Below are 21604 nucleotides of genomic sequence, written 5' to 3' on the forward strand. Positions count from 1 at the left end.
TTTTAAGGCAAACATACAAATAAAAATGAAAAAACAATTGTTTGCTTATCGTAGAAATACATTTACAACAATCAATAAAATGTTCAGATTAAGAAAAAAAGTAAAGCAGGACATGTTCTGGTTAATGTGATTAAATGAAATGAGAAAAACATTGACGTTATATATCCACTAAAATCACCTTTGGATCATAGCCTATTAACTGTAATTGTTTAAAAGTAACTGGGAAAAATAAGAATAAAAGTCTTGCATCATTTGTTTGATGATGTTACTTGGCTTTTGTGCAAGTTCATGCTTTTTAAAGTTACTTTTTGGGGCCATTGTATTTCATATGTAGTTATGTGAGCTATTTTGCTATTAGTGTTGGATGTATAAAAAATAAATCAAACAAATACTGTAAATATGTCAAACAACTGACATCCTTTTCGCAAACTGCTTGTTTTATGTTTTATAGGATCGCAAAGGATGCTGGAGCCTATCTCAACATATAATTGACAACTGACAAATTTATTTTTAATTTATGAATTTATTTAAACATTTAAGAAAAGTTAGCTGACAAATCACAGTTCAGGGAAATGTTTTCACAGGGCAATCACAGAGATAAAAGAAAAAAGTCATTCTTTTTGCATTTTAATATTGATGTGAAAAGTAAAATGTTAAGCTACATAAACTGCTCTGCTAACAGAATGGAGTGCTAAATAAACAACCTTCAACAAACCTATAGCATTACACATTCGCGACCATTTGCTATGAAAATGATCAAATGGATCCAGTTACAAAATATATTGCTTTGAGATTCACAAAAGACTAATATAATTTCCTTGGCAATAAAACAAGAGCAGTTGTGGCAGATTCTCTATAATTTGGGACACTGCAGTCACAAAACTTGTCACAAATCCACCTTTGAAAGGTACACTATATGTAATGGAAGCACATACTGCACATTGGAAAAAAATTCACACAAAACACTTGCCCGTTGACTCTGAAAATGAGGAACAATATTTAATTTAGCATCCTATCCAGAACTGAATGTAGTGAATTGTTGCATGTGAATTCATTTAGTTGAATTTTCTGGATTTAAAATAAAAATTACTATAGAATATATAAAAAATAGTGCTACAATAAAAACTACCTCTATAATGAAATTGCAAAGCACAATATAGAATAAAAATGTAAAAAGAAACAATAACCGTCTAACCTAAATATATTGTAGTTAGACATTTACCAACTAAAATGTTATACTTATCATGCTTAATTTACCAATAAATCATAATTTCAAGAAACAAGTATTTTATAAAATCCCCAATACTTCCGAAAGAAATACAAAATATAGTTGTTTAAAATAATTTGCATTATTTTGCATATGAAAATGTAATAGAAAACTTCACATTATGTATATAATTGGTAGGTCCCTTAAGCAATGCATAGCAGGCTTGTACTAATACAAGAGCCACAAATCTGCTAAACAATTTTTCCCCTAACATAGCTTTTTGATCTGCGTGCAGGTGTCAAGTCAGTTATGGCTTTTCTTTTTCTCTGATGTCTCTGTTTCGCTGTTTGTTGTACTTCTGACTCCTCTGAATCTGATTCATCTTCTTTAGTGTTCTTTTTAGGTTCATGCATTTGCAGTCTCATTGATCTTCGTCTGCTTGAAGATGTACTTGAGCTACTCTGAAGAACATGCTTTTCAATGTCAAGACCTTTCTCATCCTCATCAGAGATATTTTCTTCACCTTCATCAGATTTTTCTGCAGATGTGAATATGTCTTTTGTGGCCTCCATGGCCACTCTGCTCTCCTCATCTGCTTTATTTTCTTCTTGATCAGATGTTTCCTCTACTTCCAACGCTAAAGTGAAGCCCTCATTTGTACTGGACTCAAGCTTTTGCTTTTCTGTCTCCACATGTTGCTCTATCACTTCCTCCATTTCACCCGTCTCTTCTACTTTCTTGCTATTTTGCTCCATAACCTCTTCGTTATCCTCATCTGTCTGAGGTTTATTTACTTTTTTCTCTTTCTGCTCCTCTTGAGATTCACCTACATATGTCTTGGTGTCTTCATGTATATTACAATCTCCATCTGATTTAGTCCCTTTCTGTATTATCTGTTGTATTTCTCCACCCAAATGACTGCCCTCAAAAACTGCTGCAGGTACATCTGAGCTCAGCTCTACATTATCTGCTGTAAATGTCACTTCAACTGTCTCAGTTTGTTCCATAACTGCCTCCTTGACTTGCTCGCTATCGTCATCATGCTCTCGTTTGCGAAGACGTTTTGATTTTCTTGGAGCAGCTATTTCAACAGTCAGTCTTTTTCTCAGGGTTCTGCTTTCCACTGCTGTTTCCTCCAAACCAAAAGAACTTCCTTGCACTGCGTCTTCATTTTCTCTTTCCTGGAGTGGTTTCTCTTCCTCCTGTACACTTGAGACCTCATCCTCCTGTTCCTTAGGCACCTGTACATCTCTCTCAAAATTTTCCTCTTGAGTCTTGTTCTGCTTAGTGTTTTCTAGGGCTGGCACTGTTACTTTCATTGATTTCAAACAGGACTTCATTTCCTTCCTCTACAGCATCATCTTTTGTCCCTGTTTCATCTGCCTTTCCTTCTATATTTCCCTGAATAATGCCTTCTCCTTCTTTTGTCTTCAAATTTTCAAATTCAGCAATGCTCTCCTCAGCATTTAATGCCTTATTCTCCTTCTCTATAGGGATATTTAAATCATCAGCTGATTCCTGTATTGCTGAGTCATTTTCATTTCCACATATGTTGTCCTTTGTTTCTTTTTCTGACTCCACCACTTGTCTGTGGAGGTGTTTTGATTTTCTTCTTGGTGTAGACTGGACTGTTACTGTTCGGTATCTGAGACTTCTTCTTGTAATGAAGGGTGCTTCTTGATCCGAGCTTTCTAAAACAACCTTCTCCTCCACAGCGGTTGTCTTAAGTTCATTCGTCGGAGTGGTTTCCCCTACATTTTCCTCTTTTGACAGTGCTGCTTCTTGTTGAGCAACATCCTCTTCTACTGAGCTTGTTCTTTCGTTCTCCTGAATATTCTCCTCATGTTTCTGGCCTGTGTTTTCCTGTGGAGGCTCCACTTTTTCTTCATCTTGAACTCCCCCCTCTACAATTTTTTGTGTTTTATCAATTTCCACCAGAATTTCATTTTCAGTTGTTTTAATTGAGCTCTTGGTCTCATCTTCTTCATCATCTGTAGATTTGTCAGGCAAAGCTTCATCCACCTTTCCCTTATCATTTGATATGTCTATCTCTTGCTCATATGAAGTAGTTTCCACCTTTCTACTCATGGAAACCATATCTCCATCTCCATCTTTATCAAGACTTTCCACATTGGCCTCTACTGTAATAATTGGTACACAGACATTCACAGTCTCAACTGTCGTTGATGGGCTTTCTTCATTTCCACTCATATCTGCTTCTTTCACTGGTTCCAACTCTGCTGTGTGGAGACGTGTAGATTTTCTTGTCTTCTGTGTAGATGTGACTGACTGTGCACTGATCCTCACACTTCTCCTTGTGATTCTTTCGCTTTTATTTTCATTGGTTTCAGAGCTTTCCATCTGCACGACCTTCTCCTCTACTTGAATGGCAGTCTCCTCTATATTGCATGTTTGCTCCTTGCAAACCACTGAAACTTTATCCACCTCCATGGGTTTTTCTGCCTCGGCTGTTTCTTTCTCATTTTTAACCAATGGCTCATTTTCATGTTGCTCTAAATTGGCATCTTCTCTTCCCATCTCAGGAGCCGCATCATTCTCTGAGCTTGTTTCCTTGTTCTCCATCCTGTTGATTTCTTCAAATCCTTTTTCTATTACATCCTCATCAGGTTCTCCTTCTACAAGTGGGATAATCTTCTCAGTATCCTCTTCCACCGGCTCCAACACAGCTAAATTTGCTTCCTTGTTCTCCATCTTGTTGACCTCTTGATCCATTTCTTCAACTGTCTTTTCTGTCATTGAAATTGATTCAGTTTTACTCTGGTTCACCACTGTGTGTCTTTCTTGATGTTCAACATCTGCTTCAGCTTCTTGTTTTTGTACACGTCTAGATTTCCTTCTTGGTGGTGACTGAACTTTTATTGTTCTATGTCTGAGACTTCTCTCTGTGCTGACTGGAACCTCCTCTTCTAAGATTTCCTGGATAGCTTCTGGTGCCTCCTGAGTAAGACCACTAATTTCTACATCACTGTCCATTTGTTTCTCTTTTAAAGCAATATCTTGATCATTTTCTGCCATTGTTGTTGCTTCTGGATGCTCTTTAGATGTTACAGCTTCTTCCATATCCTCATCTACGACTGCCTTATATTCCTCTACAATCTCCTTTACATCATTTTGTCCTTCCAAATCTTCTATTGGTTTCTGCTTCTCAAATGTCATGTCTTGTTTATCATGTTTATTCTGTTCTTCAACTGTGTTTTCTTCCTCCATTTTGTTCTCTTCTTCCTCAGGGGTCTTTTCAGTATCTTCCTCTTTTTGTAGTTCTTCTTGCTGTTCCTCATGTTCTGATGTCTGTATACATTGTTGATATTCACTTTTATCTGGTTCATCCAGTTCCAGTTGTTCCTCTGTCTGGGAATGCGTTAGGACTTCTGGAGTGTCACACTCTCCTTCTCTATTTTGGGAAAGGTTGTTTAAATCTACAAGTATTACTGTGGCTTTTTGCAGCTGTATTATTGGAATACCATAATCTTTCTCTACCTCCTCATGAGGTTCTGCTTCTACAAATGTGACCTCCTCTAGAATCTGAGGTGCCTCCTTTTTATCATCTGTTTCTACACTCATCCGTTCAGAAGTCTCAGGTTCAACAGCTGTAGTTTCTTCAAGATTTGTCTTTGCTATTTCACCAATACTTTCCAAATTGGGCTCTAATGTAATTACTGGTATACACACGTTCACAGTCTCTTCTGTCTTTGCTGAGGTTTCTTCACATTTATTTCCACTCATATCTGCTGCTTTTACTTGTTCCAAATCTGCTTTGTGGAGACGTGTAGATTTTCTGGTCTTCTGTGTAGATTCTGTGACTGATTTTGCACTGAGCCTGAGACTTCTCCTTGTGATCCTTTCATTGTCACTTTGAATGGTTTCAGTGCTTTCCACCTGTGAGGTCTTCTCCTCTATTTGAATGGTGGTCCCCTCTATAATGTACATTTGCTTCTTGTTAACCACTGGGTCAATTTCCATGGGGTTTTCTGTCTCAGCTGTTTCTTTTTCATTTTTAATAAATGGTTCATTTTTCTGTTGCTCTAAATTGGCTTCTTCTCCCATCTCAGGTGCCTCCTCAACTGTGTCCTTTGTCACAGCTAAATTTGTTTCCTTGTTCCCAGCTTCTTTTTCTACCACATCCTCTTCAGGTTCTGCTTCTACAAATTCATCCTCATTCTGATTGTTTTCATTTTTATTGCTTTCCACCAAGTTGCTCTGAGCTGGCATTGTGGCTAAATCTTCTATTGGCTTTTGCTCCTCAAATGTCATGTCTTGTTCATTGAGTTTGTTCTGCTCTTCAACTGTGATCTTTTCTTCCTCTATTTTTTCTTCCTCGGGGATCATTTCAGTGGCTTCCTGTGTTTGTATTTCTTCTTTTTGTTCTTCCTCTTCTGATGCCAGGTTGCACAGTTCTTGTTCACTTTTATCTGGTTTATCAAGTTCCAGATGTTCCTCCATTTGGGAATGTTTTAAGATTTCTAGAGTCTCAACCTCCTCTGTATTTTGAGAAAGTTTGTTCAAATCTACAAGTACTACTGTGGCTTTTTGTAATGTTATTACTGGAGTACCATCCTCTATCCCTGTCTCCTCATCAGGTTCTGCTTCTTTTTCTTGATCATCTATTTCTACATCCATCATTAGCTCGGATTTCTCAGTATCAACAGCTGCAGTTTCTACAGTTTTTATATCAAGACTTTCAAAACTGGTCTCTGTTGTAATAATTGGTACACAGACATTCACAGTCTCTTCTGTTGATGCTAAAGTTTTTTCATCTTCATTTCTAATCATGTCTGGTTCTTCTAACTCAGCTAAATTTATTTCCTTTTTCTCAATTTTGTTGATTTCTTCAAATCCTTTTTCTGTTGCATCCTCATCAGGTTCTCCTTCTACAAGTGGGATAATCTTCTCAGTATCCTCTTCCACTGGCTCCAACTCAGCTAAATTTGCTTCCTTGTTCTCCATCTTGTTGACCTCTTGATCCATTTCTTCAACTCTCTCTTCTGTTGTTGAGACTGATTCAGTTTTACTCTTGGTCACCACTGCATGTCTTTCCTGATGTTTAACATCTGCTTCAGCTTCTTGTTTTTGTACACGTCTAGATTTCCTTCTCAGTGGAGACTGAACTCTTATTGTTCTACGTCTAAGACTTCTTTCTGTCCTGACTGGTACCTCCTCTTCCTGGACATTTTTCTCCTGAGCAAGACTGCTCATCTCTATACCACTGTCTGTTTGTTCAGCTAAATTTGCTTCCTTGTTCTCCATCTTTTTGGTTTCTTTGACTTTTTCTGTTACATCCTCATCAGTTTCTGCTTCTACAAGTGGGATGTCCTCCTCAGTACCTTCTGTAATCTGTGGTGTTTTCTCTTTGTCATCTATTTCTGTAGCTTTCAGCAGTTCAGAACTTCCAGTTTCAATGACTGTTGTTTCATCAACATTTGTGTTTGCCTTTTCACTCTCCTCTAGACCTACTTTTTCTGCAATAACTTCATCCCTTTCTGGGTTTTCATCAGTCCTGAATTTTGCCTCAACTTGTGGCTCAACACTTTCCACCTGCTGAATCACTACTTTGCTACGTGTAGATCTCCTAACAGGGGTGATCTTGATTGGTTTCAAAGTGCTTCTGAGACATCTAACTGTCGCCCCAGGGTCAACAGGTTGATCTCTAAGACTTGTTGATCTACTTGGGGTGTCAGTAGATCCTTTCTTTTGAGCTTGTTTGCCTTGTTTGGGAATCAACTTATCTGCCTCATATGAAGTTTGTGCATCCTCTTTAGCTTGTTCAGTGTCTGTTTTCTCCTCTGGTTTCTCAACTTGGCTTAGAAGAACAACCTCTGTGGTTTCAGGTTCTGGTTCACCCTCTTGTTCTTTGTATCCAGTTGATTGTTCTGGAGTTATTTTGGCATCAGCTGCTGCATTATATCCTTCTCTTGTGTCCAATGTACCATCTTGTTCCTCCATTCTCATAATTTCTTCAGCTGCTTGTTTCTCAGTTGACACTGTGTGCTTCATTTCATCTTGTTCAGCAATATCTATCTCTCCGTGATTATCACTTGCCTCTTTAGGAGAAAGTTTGGCTTCACTCAGTGTCAACATCATAGAGCTATTTTCCACTGTCTCCTCATCCTCTTCAGGTGTTGTTTTCAATTTGTGTACCTCAGCAGACTCTACAGATGACTGTTGTGGTGCTTCTTCTTGGTCTATTTCTGAAATTTCAGGAACTACATCTACAGTTTCCCCAACCTGTGTGATTTCAGCATCCATAGTAGAATCCGTTTCCACTGTAAGCTTGTCTTTTTCTTTGTATTCCTCAACCTTAGACTCTTTTACTTTGTTAGCAAGAGTCCCTGATTGATCTGTCACCTCTTCTAAAGCTTCAGTATTGTTATATGTTTCAACAATCCCACTCACAGCCTTTTCCTCTTCAGGTTCATCCAGCATTTGCTTTATTTCCTCCTTCTCTGCCTCACACACAGGTTTATGTTTCTCAACCTTTTTGTTCTTTTCTAAATTCTCAATTTGTTCCTCTTCAGTTCCTGTACTCATCTTGACAATTTCTATATCCACCACAGACTGAAGTTGGCTTTGGTCAATAGACCCTATAGTGGCTCTTTGTATTACTACAGTTTGCTCCTTATTAACCATTTCACATTCCTTTTTACTGCCTTCTTGGCTCTTTATTTCCCCAGCTGTGGTGAAGTGGGTGACTGGAGTCCCCTCTGATGTAGCTGTGACTTTGTCTTTTTCAATTTCCCATTCCTCCTCTTTCTGTGAACTTCTAACCTCTGAAATATTTGTCACAGTTGCAATTTCTGTGTCTGTTGTACTCTGCCAAATTAGAGAAGGCAGATGTTAATTACTGTACTAAAAGTGTGAAAATTTGGAAAAAAGGACATTTTAAGTAAACAAGTACATAATAATACTGTTCAAGCTGTTTAGTAATGATATAAACCATAGATTTATTTGGTCGAATTCATACCCTGAGAGTTTCTGATTCTTTTACAGAAAAAGTGTCATCAAGATGTTCCTCGGTTGCCACCTCAATTGGACTTTCAACTCCTGCCTCAATGTCTTCCACCCTTTGTGAGACATAGTTAATTATGAACATAATGTAGTAATTAATACTGTTATATGGTATTCTGCTGACAAGTAACGTTACCTGATTGTGTTCTTTGAAAGACTCTCCTCTGAATTTTCTCTGATACCTCTGCGTTTCAGGTCGCTACCTCTGCCACGCCTTGTGACAGGTATGTCATCTACTTTTGTAACAGTGAAGAACATCAGTTAGATTTGGCTGGAGAGACTTTATTGAGCAAATTATTGTTCAACCAAAAGATTATACTTGCCTTTGGTGATGTCTGTAATGGTCTCCTCCTAAAGTTAATATCAATATTGGATATAAGATTTACTTCATAATATACTTCATAATTTACAGATTCAATATGAATTTAACAATTCAGTCTAATTTATTAATCAAATCAAAATGTTAAAAATTGAATCAGTTTGCCAACTCATTTTGTGAGAATTTCATTTGCATATGCCAGTGTGATGTATCCCAATCTTTCAGCAGAAGGAACTAGATGAAATATCCTGAATGATATCAATTCCACAATCTGACTTGTGATGCAGCCTGGAATCATAATCGCACCATGTGCATTCATTCGATTAGAGGTGAACTGGTCCCCGACTGAGCCTGGATTCTCCCAGAGTTTTTTTATCTTCTCAATTCTGTTACCTGATGGAATTTGGGTTCTTTGCCAATGTCGCCTTTGGTTTGCTTAGTTGGGGACACTTAGGGCCAGGTTTACTAAACAGGGCAAATTAACGTGAAAGCGCAATTCCACAAATGCGCCAATGGGAGTGGTAAGTTTTGCATGTGATATTCAAATTAAAGAACACAGACGCAGTCAAATCATTTACATAATGACCAATGCAATCTAACAAGAGCAGCGCAAATTAGCGTTGGGTCTCAAATAAACAGAACTGATGCTTATCAGGTGCAGGTCGACACAGGCGCAACTTGTAATCTGTCAATCTTGTAATCTGCTTGGCAAATAATATGTTCGGATAATGTCTTCCTCTGGCATTCCAAGGAAATGAATACAAGTGGAAAATATTTTTTCCCTTCTACCACACGCTCTCTGTTCTCTGTGGTGTCTCCTCCTAGCAGCAACAATTGCAGCCATGTCGCAAAATAGGTTAAGACATGCTTTTTTGGGGCGTTAAATAATGGTGAAAAATACCAGTAAATTGACAAGCGCAAACATTAGTAAATCGCGTTGCGTGATTCATTTAAATATTCTCCTTCCATAAATTTTGCATCTGAAAGGGAAACTCCTACTCATTGGCCTTAGTCATTTCAAAGTGCCACACTTCCTGCTGCCAACAGGTGGTGCTTTGACTGTAACTGAATATTGCCATGTAGATGTCTTCAGGCCAGGACCATTATCAAACATGTGAAGTTTGGAGCAGATCAGACATTGTATGCCTGAGTTACAACAACTTCCTGTTTCGTGGCGTTAATCGCATACATTAGCACTTAGCCAAGTGTTGCATGATATAACATGTTTCTAGTATGTTTGGCACTTCGTGGCATATTGAAATGTGTTTCTGGGAGTGAATTAAAGTGTAAAGCATGCCATTTCCTGTTGCCAGCAGGTGGCGCTATGACTAACTGAATATTGGCATATAGATGTCTTTAGACCAGGACTCTTATCACACACGTGAAGTTTGGGACAGATCGGATATTGTATGCCTGACTTACAACAGCTTCCTCTTTCATGGCGAAACATCAGACTTTGTCAGTCCGCCAAGGACACGCGCTTCAATGAAAACTCTAGATCTTCGCAATTTAACGTCACTAAGGCCTCAAGATTAGACTGACCATATATGATGTGGTTCTGGTTAAATGTCTATGAGGAGTTAATCACAGTGTAAAACATGTTATTTCCTGTAACCCACAGGTGGCGCTATAACTATAACTGAATATTGCCATGTAGATGTCTTCAGGCCAGGACTCTAATTAAACATGTGAAGTCTGGGGCAGATTGGACATTGTATGCCCGAGTTACAACAACTTCCTGTTTCATGGCGAAACATCGAATTTTGTCAGGCCGCTACGGACACGCCCTTTAGTGAAAACTCTAGATCTTCGCAATTTAATGTGACAAAGGCCTTTAGATTAGACTGACCAAATATGACCTTGATCCGATTAAAGCTATAGGAGGAGTTTGTTAAAGTACAACGTGTGGAAATGGCAAAAATTGCACAAATTTTGCAGAGAAAATTCAAAATATCTGACTTCCTGTTGGTTTTCAGATTTTGCTCCAAGAGACTTTTTTGTAGGTACTGGGCTGTTAGATGTGTACCGAATTTCATACTTGTACGTGAAATGTAGCGTCAGGGGCACTTCGTTAAAATTTTGTAGGTGCCGCTATCGAGCCATTTCGCCACACCTAATTCTGAAACCCATTTCAGACATAAATTTTCACCACTTCTGACGTGTGTGCAAAGGTTCATGAGTTTTCGAGTATGTTTAGGCCCTCAAAAATGCGATTCATTTCAGAGAAGAAGAAGAATTGTCCGAGCAATTACAATAGGGTCCTCACACCATCGGTGCTCGGGCCCTAAAAAAGGAGAGAATTAGAGACCGAAGTGATTGACCTAGAAAACCAACACAAACAAATACCAAATCAGACCAATTGGATTCAGCTGAACAGAGCCAGAGCGAAATTAAATTTAGACCACATGGAGCATATTAAGAAATTACTGTTTTTTTTAGTAAGCAAAAATATTATGAATTCGGAAATAAACCTAGTCGTTTACTTGCATATCAACTTAAAAAAGCACAACAAGAAAGAGTTATAAAGGCAATCAGGACTCCAGAGGGCAGGGTCTCTTTTGATCCCCAGATAATTAACGATACTCTTTCCAATTTTTATAGGACTTTATACAAAGCTGAGGGTTGTGGTTTGAAGGGGGATTTATCAGACTATTTGCGTAAAATTTTTCTTCCTGTTGTTTCTGAAAGAAACAGAACTTTTTTAAATTGCTCCTCCTACCGCCCCATCAGTTTATTGAATGTAGATTACAAAATCGTGACTAAAGCAATGTCTCGATGCCTTGAATCCGTCCTTCCTTTTATCGTTTCGCCAGATCAGACCGGGTTTGTAAAATCTAGATATGGCTCTGATAACATTCGTAGATTACTGAAAATTCTAGATTATGTACATATGACCAAAGATCCCACATTAATTGTTTCACTTGACACCGAAAAGGCATTCGATAGGGTGGAGTGGCCTTTTCTTTTTGCCGTATTAGAGAAGATAAATTTAGGGCACAATTTTATTAATTTGATTAAACTTTTATATTCCCAGTCTATGGCGAACCGGCTAATGTCTAGTAGATTTCCTGTTGGTAGAGGCTGCCGCCAGGGCTGTCCGCTTTCACCCCTCTTATTTTCTTTGGTCATTGAGCCTCTGGCTGTGGCAATGAGGGCCAATACAAGTATACAGGGTATCAGAATTGGCTCAGATGAGCATCGTATTTCTCTATGTGGCGACAATGTGTTATTATATTTTGAATATCCAGAGACTTCCGTTGACACAATCCTTTCGATTATTGGAGAATATAGTACATTTTCCAGGTATAAGATTAATCGAAATAAATCTCAGGCCTTATACTTGTATGCTCCCCCCAAAGCTGCTTTGGGCTGTCCGTTTCGTTTAGCTCCCTCAGGTTTTCAATATTTAGGAATAAATATCACACCCAATTTGTGTGATTTATTCAAAGCTAATTACACCCCATTAGTTACCAAAATTAATCAGGACTTGTCCGATTGGTCAAACCTCCCCATTTCGTTTCTGGGCAAGATTAACGTAATTAGGATGAACATCCTACCCAGGTTGAACTTTTTATTTCAAAGTCTGCCCTGTTACTTGACTGCTGCTTTCTTTAAAAAGTTAAATTCCATTACATCAAAATTAATCTGGAATAAAAAAAAGCAGAGACTCAAATTTTCTATCTTACTGAAACCTAGAGAATTAGGAGAGGTCGCACTCCCTAACTTCCAGCTATATTTTTGGCCTGCCCAGATTAAAAATATGATAAATTGGTTTCTAAATAGAATGGATTGAGGCTTTGAGATGTTTCCCAAATTTGTTGTGTTGCTATGTTGTGCAATTACGACATTTTCTGGAATCACTTCTAAAGGACAAGAGAATACGCTTAGAAAAACAATTGTACTCTTCATTTTCTCTCAAAAGGAAGATTTCTGTTTTTTATACTATGCTATCTAATGTTGGCTCCTCCTCCTTTGATCCTCTGAAACTGGAATGGGAAAAAGACTTTGGAACTAATCTCAGTGACGAGGATTGGCTTTCGGCATGCTCTGGCGTCTACTTTAGAGGCGCATCAATATCGAGTCATGAGCAGGGTTCTAAATTAACACCCGCCAACCCGCCAAATGTGGGTTAAAATTCATTTTGGCGGGTGTTAATAAAACCTTACTAGCCAGTTAGGCCGGTGATGCATGAGGCTCTGTTCTCGGTCATTTATCCCCCTAGCAGCACTTCCTACATTTCCCATGAACACTGTGCCGTAATGCTACGCGATGACGTTTCATACGCCCATTGGCTGCACGCAGTTTGCAGTGAAACCAGCGCGAGAAATCATGGAAACGAACAGAGTGTCCATCAGAAAACACAAGGAGGAAGAAGAACGAACGGAGCCAGAGCAGGGAGCATAGACTGAAAGAGGAGGGAGTTAGCTAAAGGAAAAAGTTAAGATTAAACTAAATGTGGTGGTGGTTGGGATAGATTTCCAGGGGCGAGAAGAGGAACGAGGCAGGGGATGAGGATATCGACAGAGAAACGAAGAAAAGAAAATTTAATGCCAAATGGCTGACGGGTCGTGAATGTGAATGAAAATGTCGTCATGTTTTGTCATGATTGCCGCATGTACTTTATATGTGTTTTTCATGCCAACAATGTTAATAAAATGATCAAATGCATTCAGTGGCACTCATAATTTCTCTTGTTTTCACCGGAAAATATTTTGGCTAGTGGAAATTCTGATTGGCTGGTAACTTTAAAAAGATACCAGCCACACTGGCTGGTGATCAAAAAAGTTAATTTAGAACCCTGGTCATGAGCAAAACTTTAAGTTAATTTACAGAACTTATTTAACACCGGTTTGCCTCCCCAAGATTTTTCCTAATGTTTTCCAATTGTGTTTCAAGTGTAAGTCTAATATTGGTACGGTTATGCATGTATTTTGGGACTGTGACATGATCAAGACTTACTGGAAAGAGATACATAAAGTTGTACAGAGGACCATTGGTAAATCTTTTGCTCTATCCCCGAGGGTCTATCTCTTGAATTGTAAAGCTGAATTACACCTCAACCATGATCTAGAATGTGTGCTACATCTTTGTACCTTTTTGGTGAAAAAATGTATACTTTTGTTGTGGTCCACTCCTCGGGTCCCTTCTGTCAATATGTGGTTGACTCAAATTGCTACTTCCCTACCTTTAGAAAAACTAACCGGTGACTTACACCGGAGGTCTAATGATTTTTGGCATGTTTGGTCCCTCTTTGGAATTTCCTTGAGAATGTAAGTTGATTGTGTTTATTTCTTGATTCTTGTTTAGTTTGGTGCTATTTCCCTCCACTCGACCATTGAACTACCATTGTATGATTGTATGATGGATTGTATGATGAATGACTGTATATACTGCCATGAGACACCTGTACCACAGTTTTGTTATTGTAAAACTATAAAAAATAATAATAAACATATTAATAAAAAATAAAAAAATCCTAAAATTGTATCAATCAAATCAAATCATTGTTAATCGTATTGAATTGTTCTGAATTTGCCAAAAAAATATGATTTTGAATCAAATTGGAAACTAGTTAATCGAATCTACACAAAGTTAATTAATACAAAGGTAACAGAATCAGAAATTCATGTACCACAATCTCCACTGTATATTCAGTGGTTTCCTGAACCTTTGTGATCTCAATTTCCATTGGAGCAGTGACATCCTCTTTCTCAAAATTCAGTTTGCTCACAACCTGGTCCTTCTCTGCTAATAAAGAACAACATTGTTAGGGCTGTAATCCATTACACATTTTAATTATATTATTTACATGATATCCTAATTAATTAATTATTTAATTAATCAAATTTATTATCACAAGTAATCGCAAATATCAGTATTTGCTGAGAAAAGCTACCAGATTAACATGATTCAAAGACATCATCATGTCAGATAAAAGCACTGAATAGACAAAAAGTGGCTTTAGAAGTCAGTGTATTGTTTGTTTGTTTTTTATTTACATATCACTGAAGCTAAAAATACAGGCATTTTCCTTACCTTTTAGCTTCAACTTCTGTAGCCTTTTTGCTATTAGAGTTCTCTGGAAAGGGCTTCCTATTTTCTCTACTTCCCACAGAATCTCTTTGTCAGCTGGATATATACTGAAGTACTTTTCACAAACTGTAAAGAAAGAGTTACCAAATGTAGAAACCTGGAATAATATCTGATATGTGAGAAAAGGTGACATTTGACCAGAATGTAAGTCTGTTTCTATACCTTTATACATAGCTTCTGAAAGAGGAAACTTTAACCCTATTAACTCCTTTCTGAAGCTACCAACAAAGTCTTCCAGTATCTTCACGCCATGACCCTTGCCCCGGTGACACTTCCTGACAAATACTGTGTCCATGACAGGAAGTTGATAGCACTGGGTCAAGAAGTTTCTGCACAAGCTACCTGTAAGTGAAGAGTAATATGAAGTTTTCTAAAATGTAAAAACAACAAGTAAGGTCTGGGAGTGTACATAAGGCTTTGAAGGAACTGTCATTACCTTTGGGTTTGTATGAGTAAAAGCCAATGGCCTCTCCATCCTTCCATAGTATTTTTGCACTTTCATGCTCACAATGGCAGAGAAAGGAAACATCTTCACTGCTCTTCTCATTTCTCAACACAATTCTGTTGAGAACATATAGGACTATCCTCTCCCCAAGAGTGCTGACCTACGATAAGCATGGCACTAGTCTTGTAGTAGTTTTAAAAATGTATTCAACTGATCTCTGATTTTCAAAGTAAGCATTACTGGCCTTACATAAAAAAAAAAAAAAAAGAGAAAACACTGACCTTGATCAGGCCTGTTCTTGAGGGCTCTGCTGTTTTAAGAACATCTTCAACTCCCCACCACTGACCCAACAAATAAAGCCCAACAACTGCAAATATAATGTAATATGTCTGGTGAAATATACAGTGTTAACATCACAATATGTTACAAATGATTCTGATTTTCATAACTTCTAACCATATTACCTGTGGTAAAGTCATCAGGTGAGAACAATGCAAGGAGCTTCTTTTTAGTATCTATTCCATATAGAGGGACAAAACTCACATTGCAGGGTCCAATCGCAATCTGTCACCAAGAGAACATAATTGAAAATGTGAACATGTTTTGAAACCACATTGTTCATATAAGAACAATGTTTATAGAGTATTTCCATCAATAATAATAATAAAAAAAAAAAAAAAAAAAAAAAATATATATGTATATATATATATATATATATATATATAATAAACAATAATATTAAACTTTCCTGAGAATTATATTATAGATAGCACCAACCATCTTACCTGTTTGGAATCAGGTAGGCTGATGTACTCAGCTGTTTTATGATTTCTGTAGGGGAGCTGAGACATGTATTCCTCGGCTGCTAGCTCTAAGGACTCTTGATCCACATTTGTCAGAATATCTACAGGGAATGCCATCCTATGGAAGAAATTATAGTATTTGTTATACTTAAAAAAATACCACTCGCATAATATCTAAAAATGTATGTCTTAACTTGGCTATGGAAGATGTAAATGATAATGTACAACTGCTTATTGCTCCTTTATTTTGAGTGTGGTTTGAGACCAACATATTTACAGTAAAAACAGTAATATTGTGAAATAATATTACAATTTAAAGTAACTATTATCTATTTGAATATATTTTAAAATGTAATTCAATACTGTGATGGCAAAGCTGAATTTTCAGTGCAACAGTCAGGTTCCAGAAGTAAAAACTCCATTCATTTTCTCCATGGGGAAATTGAATTTTAAAGATAACTTATAAACCTTTAGAAGTTAGTGTATATATATATATATATATATATATATATATATATATATATATATATATAGGTTAGTTCCTGTCCTTGATTCTGATTGGTCAATAGCTGTGTTTTATTCACGATAAAACACGGTTATGACCGCTTTACCCAACGGTTCTATGTATCACTACACAACACCCTTAGCAACCACTCTTAGCAACGTAAACTGTATGTTCTCAATTGACATTGTTCATTGAAGCTTACTCTATTATGTAGAAGAGTATTGTGAGAAAGAGATCGAGTGAGGGAGTTATTACCTGCATTCAGATTTAGCATTTTCCTTCAGGTCAGTCCTATGTTCATAATAAAAAATCTGTTTAAATGTCCGATATTATCTTGTCCTTTTAACAGTTAAGGGGTTTTCCCGTGACTGACAGCGCTAGTCAAAGCATTTGTCAGTTGCGTCTATTTCCGTGTTCACAACAATTCAGTCTTTTCAATGTAAAAGTCTTCGCTACTGACTGACACACTCATAAAGACAGTCTTTGCCGCCATCTAATGGCGTAATAATGTAACTTCTGTTGCTGTTCACAGTCAGGGACTATTTTTTCCGGCAGAAGAAAGGCTTTTAGTGATTTTACTTCATGAATGTTGCATTGCTACATATTTTTGGCTTTAATATTTGTATTGTGTGGTAACCGTTTTATAAAAGCAATAAGGTATTCGAGGTTAGTGCTGTATTGTGAATAAATCAACTTATTCACGATACAGCACAGCCTCTCGTACCTTATTGCTTACATATTATTGTTTTTATATATTAAATCAACATTTATAAATGAGCATTTTTTCTATTTCTCCATCGTTTTAAATTTGATTATGCTGTTCGTAATACTTCATAGGATAGCAGTTCTTTCCCTCACTTAAGTCGTTAAGTACACAGTCTTGTACCTTTGTTCTTTTTGTCATTTTTTTTCAAAAACATTTTTGCTTCAAATCAAAGTTTGTTGTGTTGTGATTCACCTCATAGCTGATTGGGTTGGTTCATGGCTTATAACATTTTAATTGACTTTTTTAAAATCCTTATGGGAAAAATGAATGGAAAAAATAACGTCTAGAAACAGCACCTCTGAAAAAGGGAGCGGGCACTGTTGCACTCTATTATTTCAGTCTTCAGGGTCACTTTGTTCTTCCAAAATCATTTTAATATGCCGATTTAGTGTTCAAGAAACATTTCTTATTATTAACAATGTTGAAAACAGTTGTGCTGCTTCCAAATATTTTTGCAGAAACTGAGATAAATTTGTCACGCTGTGATTGTACGAAGGGAGTTGTAAACAAAAACAGTCTTTATTATAATCCACAAGGCAAACACAGGAGAACGTTAAAGAACACAACCATGAAAACACTTGATGATACAGGACAAAGAACTAAGAAGAACTCCGGGCTTATATACAAACTGGGTAATCAAGGTAGAAACAGAACAGGTGTGGGGAACTAATTAACAACCATAGAAATAAACTAGTGGTGGGACGTATATGTCCCGTACATACACGTGACAACATTTCTTTCAGGATTCTTTTTTTTTTCAGAAAGTTCAAAAGAACAAAAGTTTGTACAACTGACAATTTTTAAAAGACAAAATTCTCAAAAGAACAGAACTTTTGGAACAAATCTACAATAAGCAATGTGTTACTTTGTAGATAATGTAGTTGTACAATTCCTGATGAGCATAGCTAAACATCACTTTGTTTGAATGGCAGAATATGCATAAAACCCTCTACACAAAAAATGTAAAATAAACAAACATTCCTTTTCAACCTTCAAAAAATAAGATTCCAGAGATAATCTAGATTTACTGTGGAGTTCTGAGATTCTTCGTTCAGTGTAGATCCTGTTGTCACAAATGTCACATTAGCCTCTAACTTAGACTTTGGCACTGAGGTGTGCAAGGTGCATCATATCTTCTTAAATGTGTCTTTAACTGTGGCTTTTTTGGAATGTGGTAAATGCTGCTTGCGACATAAGGCTAAGAAATGCCCTTGAGTGATAGAACTGACAGCTGCTCTTGATGATTATTGCAGTGGAGATAGAAAAATATATCAATAGATAGCTTAATGCAGAGGTGTGGCACACCAGAATGCCTCAACTCAATCACATAGACATTAGTAGTTCTTGTGCATTTCATAAGTAGCTCAAGAGTCCTGGAGCTGAAGAACATATAAGTGGGAGGAGCAACATATGTAGCATACATACAAAAACAAACAAAGTCATCTGTGCTGTGGGCCCCTTTTCTGGTTTGGCATTCTTTTAAATTCTTGTGTAAAAAGCTGTCTTACATCTTGCAGCCAAAGCTTTCGTCTTAAAGATCAAGTGTGTAATTTCATACTTGTACAGACCACAGAGAGACAGATACTACCTCTGAAAGTGCAAATCGCAATGATAAATGACATACACAGTAAACACATGCAGTATTATTAGGGAAAAACATTGAATACGAAGCAGACACTCCAGAAGCTACAAGAATGAGTCAATATGTAATTAATTTATGCATTTATGAGTACAGACTTAATGTTAGCTTGTGCCTGAACCAGTCAATACAAGAAGGTGTTAGTAAGCCACATAACAAAGTGGGTTTGTTCATGTTCGTGCCTATATATTTGATAGTAAAAAACAGTTAAGCGCTGCCTTATGAATTAGTCAACGGCCCTTCTGTCAGGAAACATTACCAGTGAGGCAGAAAAGCAAGCTTTGTGTGTGTGTGTTTGGGTTTACTGAAAACCAGATGAACACCTTCCTCATGGCAACCTACCTGCAGGGCAACTGAATATGAATATCAGCTCTTTGCAGAAACATGCTCACCATAAACTACAACTGCACAACCAGTGTGCAATCTGGTTGTCTGAAAGGTATCAAACATAACAGCTAACCAGCAACTTAGTTATGTTGTCACGATGTGCTAGATTAACAAAATTGATGACAACAAATTAATGTCAACTTCAGATGAACTCCCTCTTTTACAAGCCAGTCATGTATGGATTCAATTCAATTCCATTCGTAGTCACGTATATGATCAATTCACAGCTACCAATGATATCAGATTAAAAAGTTTCTCTCCAATTGAAAAAATGCACTGTATTTTCCATATAAAAGAACAGCAGACATGTATGAAATGTATTGTACAGAACAAATTTAACACAACATTACCCATGTTCATTTAAAATACATGTAGGAGGTGCTTTGCACATGGCATTTACATGTGACATTGTAGGCCAATATGAAAACAAGTCACGCAAACATTATACAAGTCTACTCAACACATTAGCATTTGCTATTGGTCTCAGCATTTATCTGCTGAATGCATTCAAATAAAATTTTACATTTTAATAAAATATATTTCTTCAAATACATACATAAACAAATAAAACTAAAGTTTAAGATCAAGCTTTGGAGAATTATTTGCAGTGTGCATAAAAACGTTCTTAAATGAATAAACAAATTAATAAATGAAAGATTACATAAATAAATGAATTAAGTAACTAAACTTTGAGAAAACACTTGGGAGCAGTCACCTGAAACATACCACCAATTGTAATATATATCATATTATACAACATACACACTATTTTTTATAAAGCTTTTTATATAAAGAGAGAAATCAAAGGCCAGATAAAGTTAAAATACAGAAAGCGGACGCTTTATCTAAGATATAGTGCAAGAAAAGATCTTTAGGGTCGCCAGTGAAATGCTTGGGGCCCCTAACAAAAGCCTTGAAAGGTTTGGTAACACTGTGTACTTTGCTTTTTGCGCAAAAGCAAAAAGCAAAAGCAGAGTGGGTGTGTGTGTCCCGGCACGCTGCCGGAGGAATCCCTGCATTTAAAGTCCCACGAACCAAAACAAAACTTTAACTTATCCAACACTTCTTGCACATGTTCCTCCATCTCTAGAGACATTTATGGACAAACTAGAGACATTTGTGGAGAAACACTTCGAAAGAACCTATACGAGAATATATTCCCTCGCAAGCCTTTGTCTGTTTTTGAACGACAGTCGAAAGGTGTTTCGAGAGGTTTTAAGTAAGGATGGCCAAACTGTGCTGTGCGCGCATGTGTGTAAAAAAAATCTTTCGCGTTTAAACATCTACAAACATAGATATAAACACACAGTGGGGGCTTTTCGAGCGAATTTAAGCTCACTCTTTAGGTGAACCGAGCAGCATTCGTCAAGTAAAGCGCTGGCAAAATATGCAGCCACCAAAAGCTTGCAATTGCATAACAAACAGCGCACATGTGTCATTAATAATGAACTAACCTAATTAAATATTAAGACTTGCTCTTACATGTTCTGCAAGAGTGTAAAAACAGTTTTATTAATACAATTATCGACATTCTAGAATGACCAGCCTTGGGCAAAAGTGAAGAATTTCAATAAATATGCATGATTCATTCCTTATAAACAGTGGACCTGGTGAACTCGAACAGTAGCGAGAAGCTTAGTAAACAAACACTAATCCAGTGCGCTGATGATGCGTACTTGGCACGTCACGCCATTACATTGTTCTGATTTGAAGAACAAAAATAACAACAAACCATTTGTCATAAAAAGCAAGCAGAACTTACCTGTTTTGTTTTGTTTTTTAAATTCCCGTCGATTATAATATGTTTTAATTCCCGAATTTCCCGTAAATCTCCGTAAATGAATATTACGTGGCTGTTACATTGTAGTTGTGTATGTAAGTGCGAGCTCGAGCCCCCTCCCACACTCTCTTTCCCTCCACTTTGAGAAGCGCACGAGCAGCCAACGGGAGATGAGCGCACAATCGCGTTATGCAATCACATTCACACTGCTTAAAACCTTCTATATTCTAGGTCTAAATCTGGAACGCGTTTGGTATTCAAAATAAAAAAAAAATTGAAACGCACATGTTTTGTTAGTAGGTACAATTTAAACAACTAATTCTTATCATCATCATCAAAAAAAAAAAAAAAAGAAAAATCTTGCAGGTTAGTGTTTTTGACATAGGCTACTATTCAAATGTAGAATCTGACTTTACCTGCAAGAAAATCTGATGCAAAAGGTCATTCAGCGAAAGATGAGACTCTTCAGACACCATAATGTGCATTGACAGAAAAATTATTACTGTGGTAGGCATATAGCATGCATGATTTACAGTCCAAAAAGTAGAAGACCTTGCCTAGGCTTTAGCCCCTTCAGCAAGTATTGTACTTGATATATTATTTAATTTTTGTGACAGTTATTGAAAAACTTTCAATA

General features: G+C 37.0%; 2 protein-coding genes across 4 annotated transcripts; both read right to left on the minus strand.

The window, feature by feature from the left end:
• Positions 1-503: 503 nt before the first annotated feature.
• zgc:194398 (midasin AAA ATPase-domain containing protein) lies at positions 504-2495 on the minus strand. The gene has a single exon (XM_051892662.1). It carries the CDS (start codon positions 2212-2214, stop codon positions 1459-1461), a length of 756 nt encoding a protein of 251 aa, XP_051748622.1. The 5' UTR covers positions 2215-2495; the 3' UTR covers positions 504-1458.
• LOC127512073 (trichohyalin-like) lies at positions 2492-21308 on the minus strand. Of its 3 annotated transcripts, none has more exons than XM_051892646.1 (12): positions 20950-21308; positions 15873-16008; positions 15552-15651; positions 15369-15454; positions 15079-15247; positions 14805-14984; positions 14586-14708; positions 14182-14294; positions 8554-8581; positions 8367-8463; positions 8187-8286; positions 2492-8035 (listed from the first exon to the last, which is right to left on the minus strand). In XM_051892646.1, exons 2-12 carry the CDS (start codon positions 16005-16007, stop codon positions 2492-2494), a joined length of 6675 nt encoding a protein of 2224 aa, XP_051748606.1. In that variant the 5' UTR covers position 16008; positions 20950-21308. The 3 variants fall into 3 exon arrangements, with proteins under 3 accessions (XP_051748606.1, XP_051748605.1, XP_051748607.1); XM_051892645.1 differs by having other exon boundaries at positions 14182-14297; XM_051892647.1 differs by lacking the exons at positions 15552-15651; positions 15873-16008; positions 20950-21308 and having other exon boundaries at positions 14182-14297; positions 15079-15433.
• Positions 21309-21604: the final 296 nt, after the last annotated feature.

This window comes from Ctenopharyngodon idella, chromosome 5, assembly GCF_019924925.1.
Source record: "Ctenopharyngodon idella isolate HZGC_01 chromosome 5, HZGC01, whole genome shotgun sequence".
NCBI lineage: Eukaryota > Metazoa > Chordata > Actinopteri > Cypriniformes > Xenocyprididae > Ctenopharyngodon > Ctenopharyngodon idella.

Excerpts from the sequence above, each read along its gene's own strand:
- zgc:194398 (XM_051892662.1), bottom strand. The coding sequence starts at position 2,214 with ATGGAACAAACTGAGACAGTTGAAGTGACATTTACAGCAGATAATGTA.
- LOC127512073 (XM_051892645.1), bottom strand. The coding sequence starts at position 16,007 with ATGGCATTCCCTGTAGATATTCTGACAAATGTGGATCAAGAGTCCTTA. Across the intron at positions 8,464-8,553 it reads CATTACAGACATCACCAAAG|ATGACATACCTGTCACAAGG; the intron begins GCAAGTATAATC and ends TTACAAAAGTAG. Across the intron at positions 8,287-8,366 it reads CTTTCAAAGAACACAATCAG|GGTGGAAGACATTGAGGCAG; the intron begins GTAACGTTACTT and ends TGTCTCACAAAG.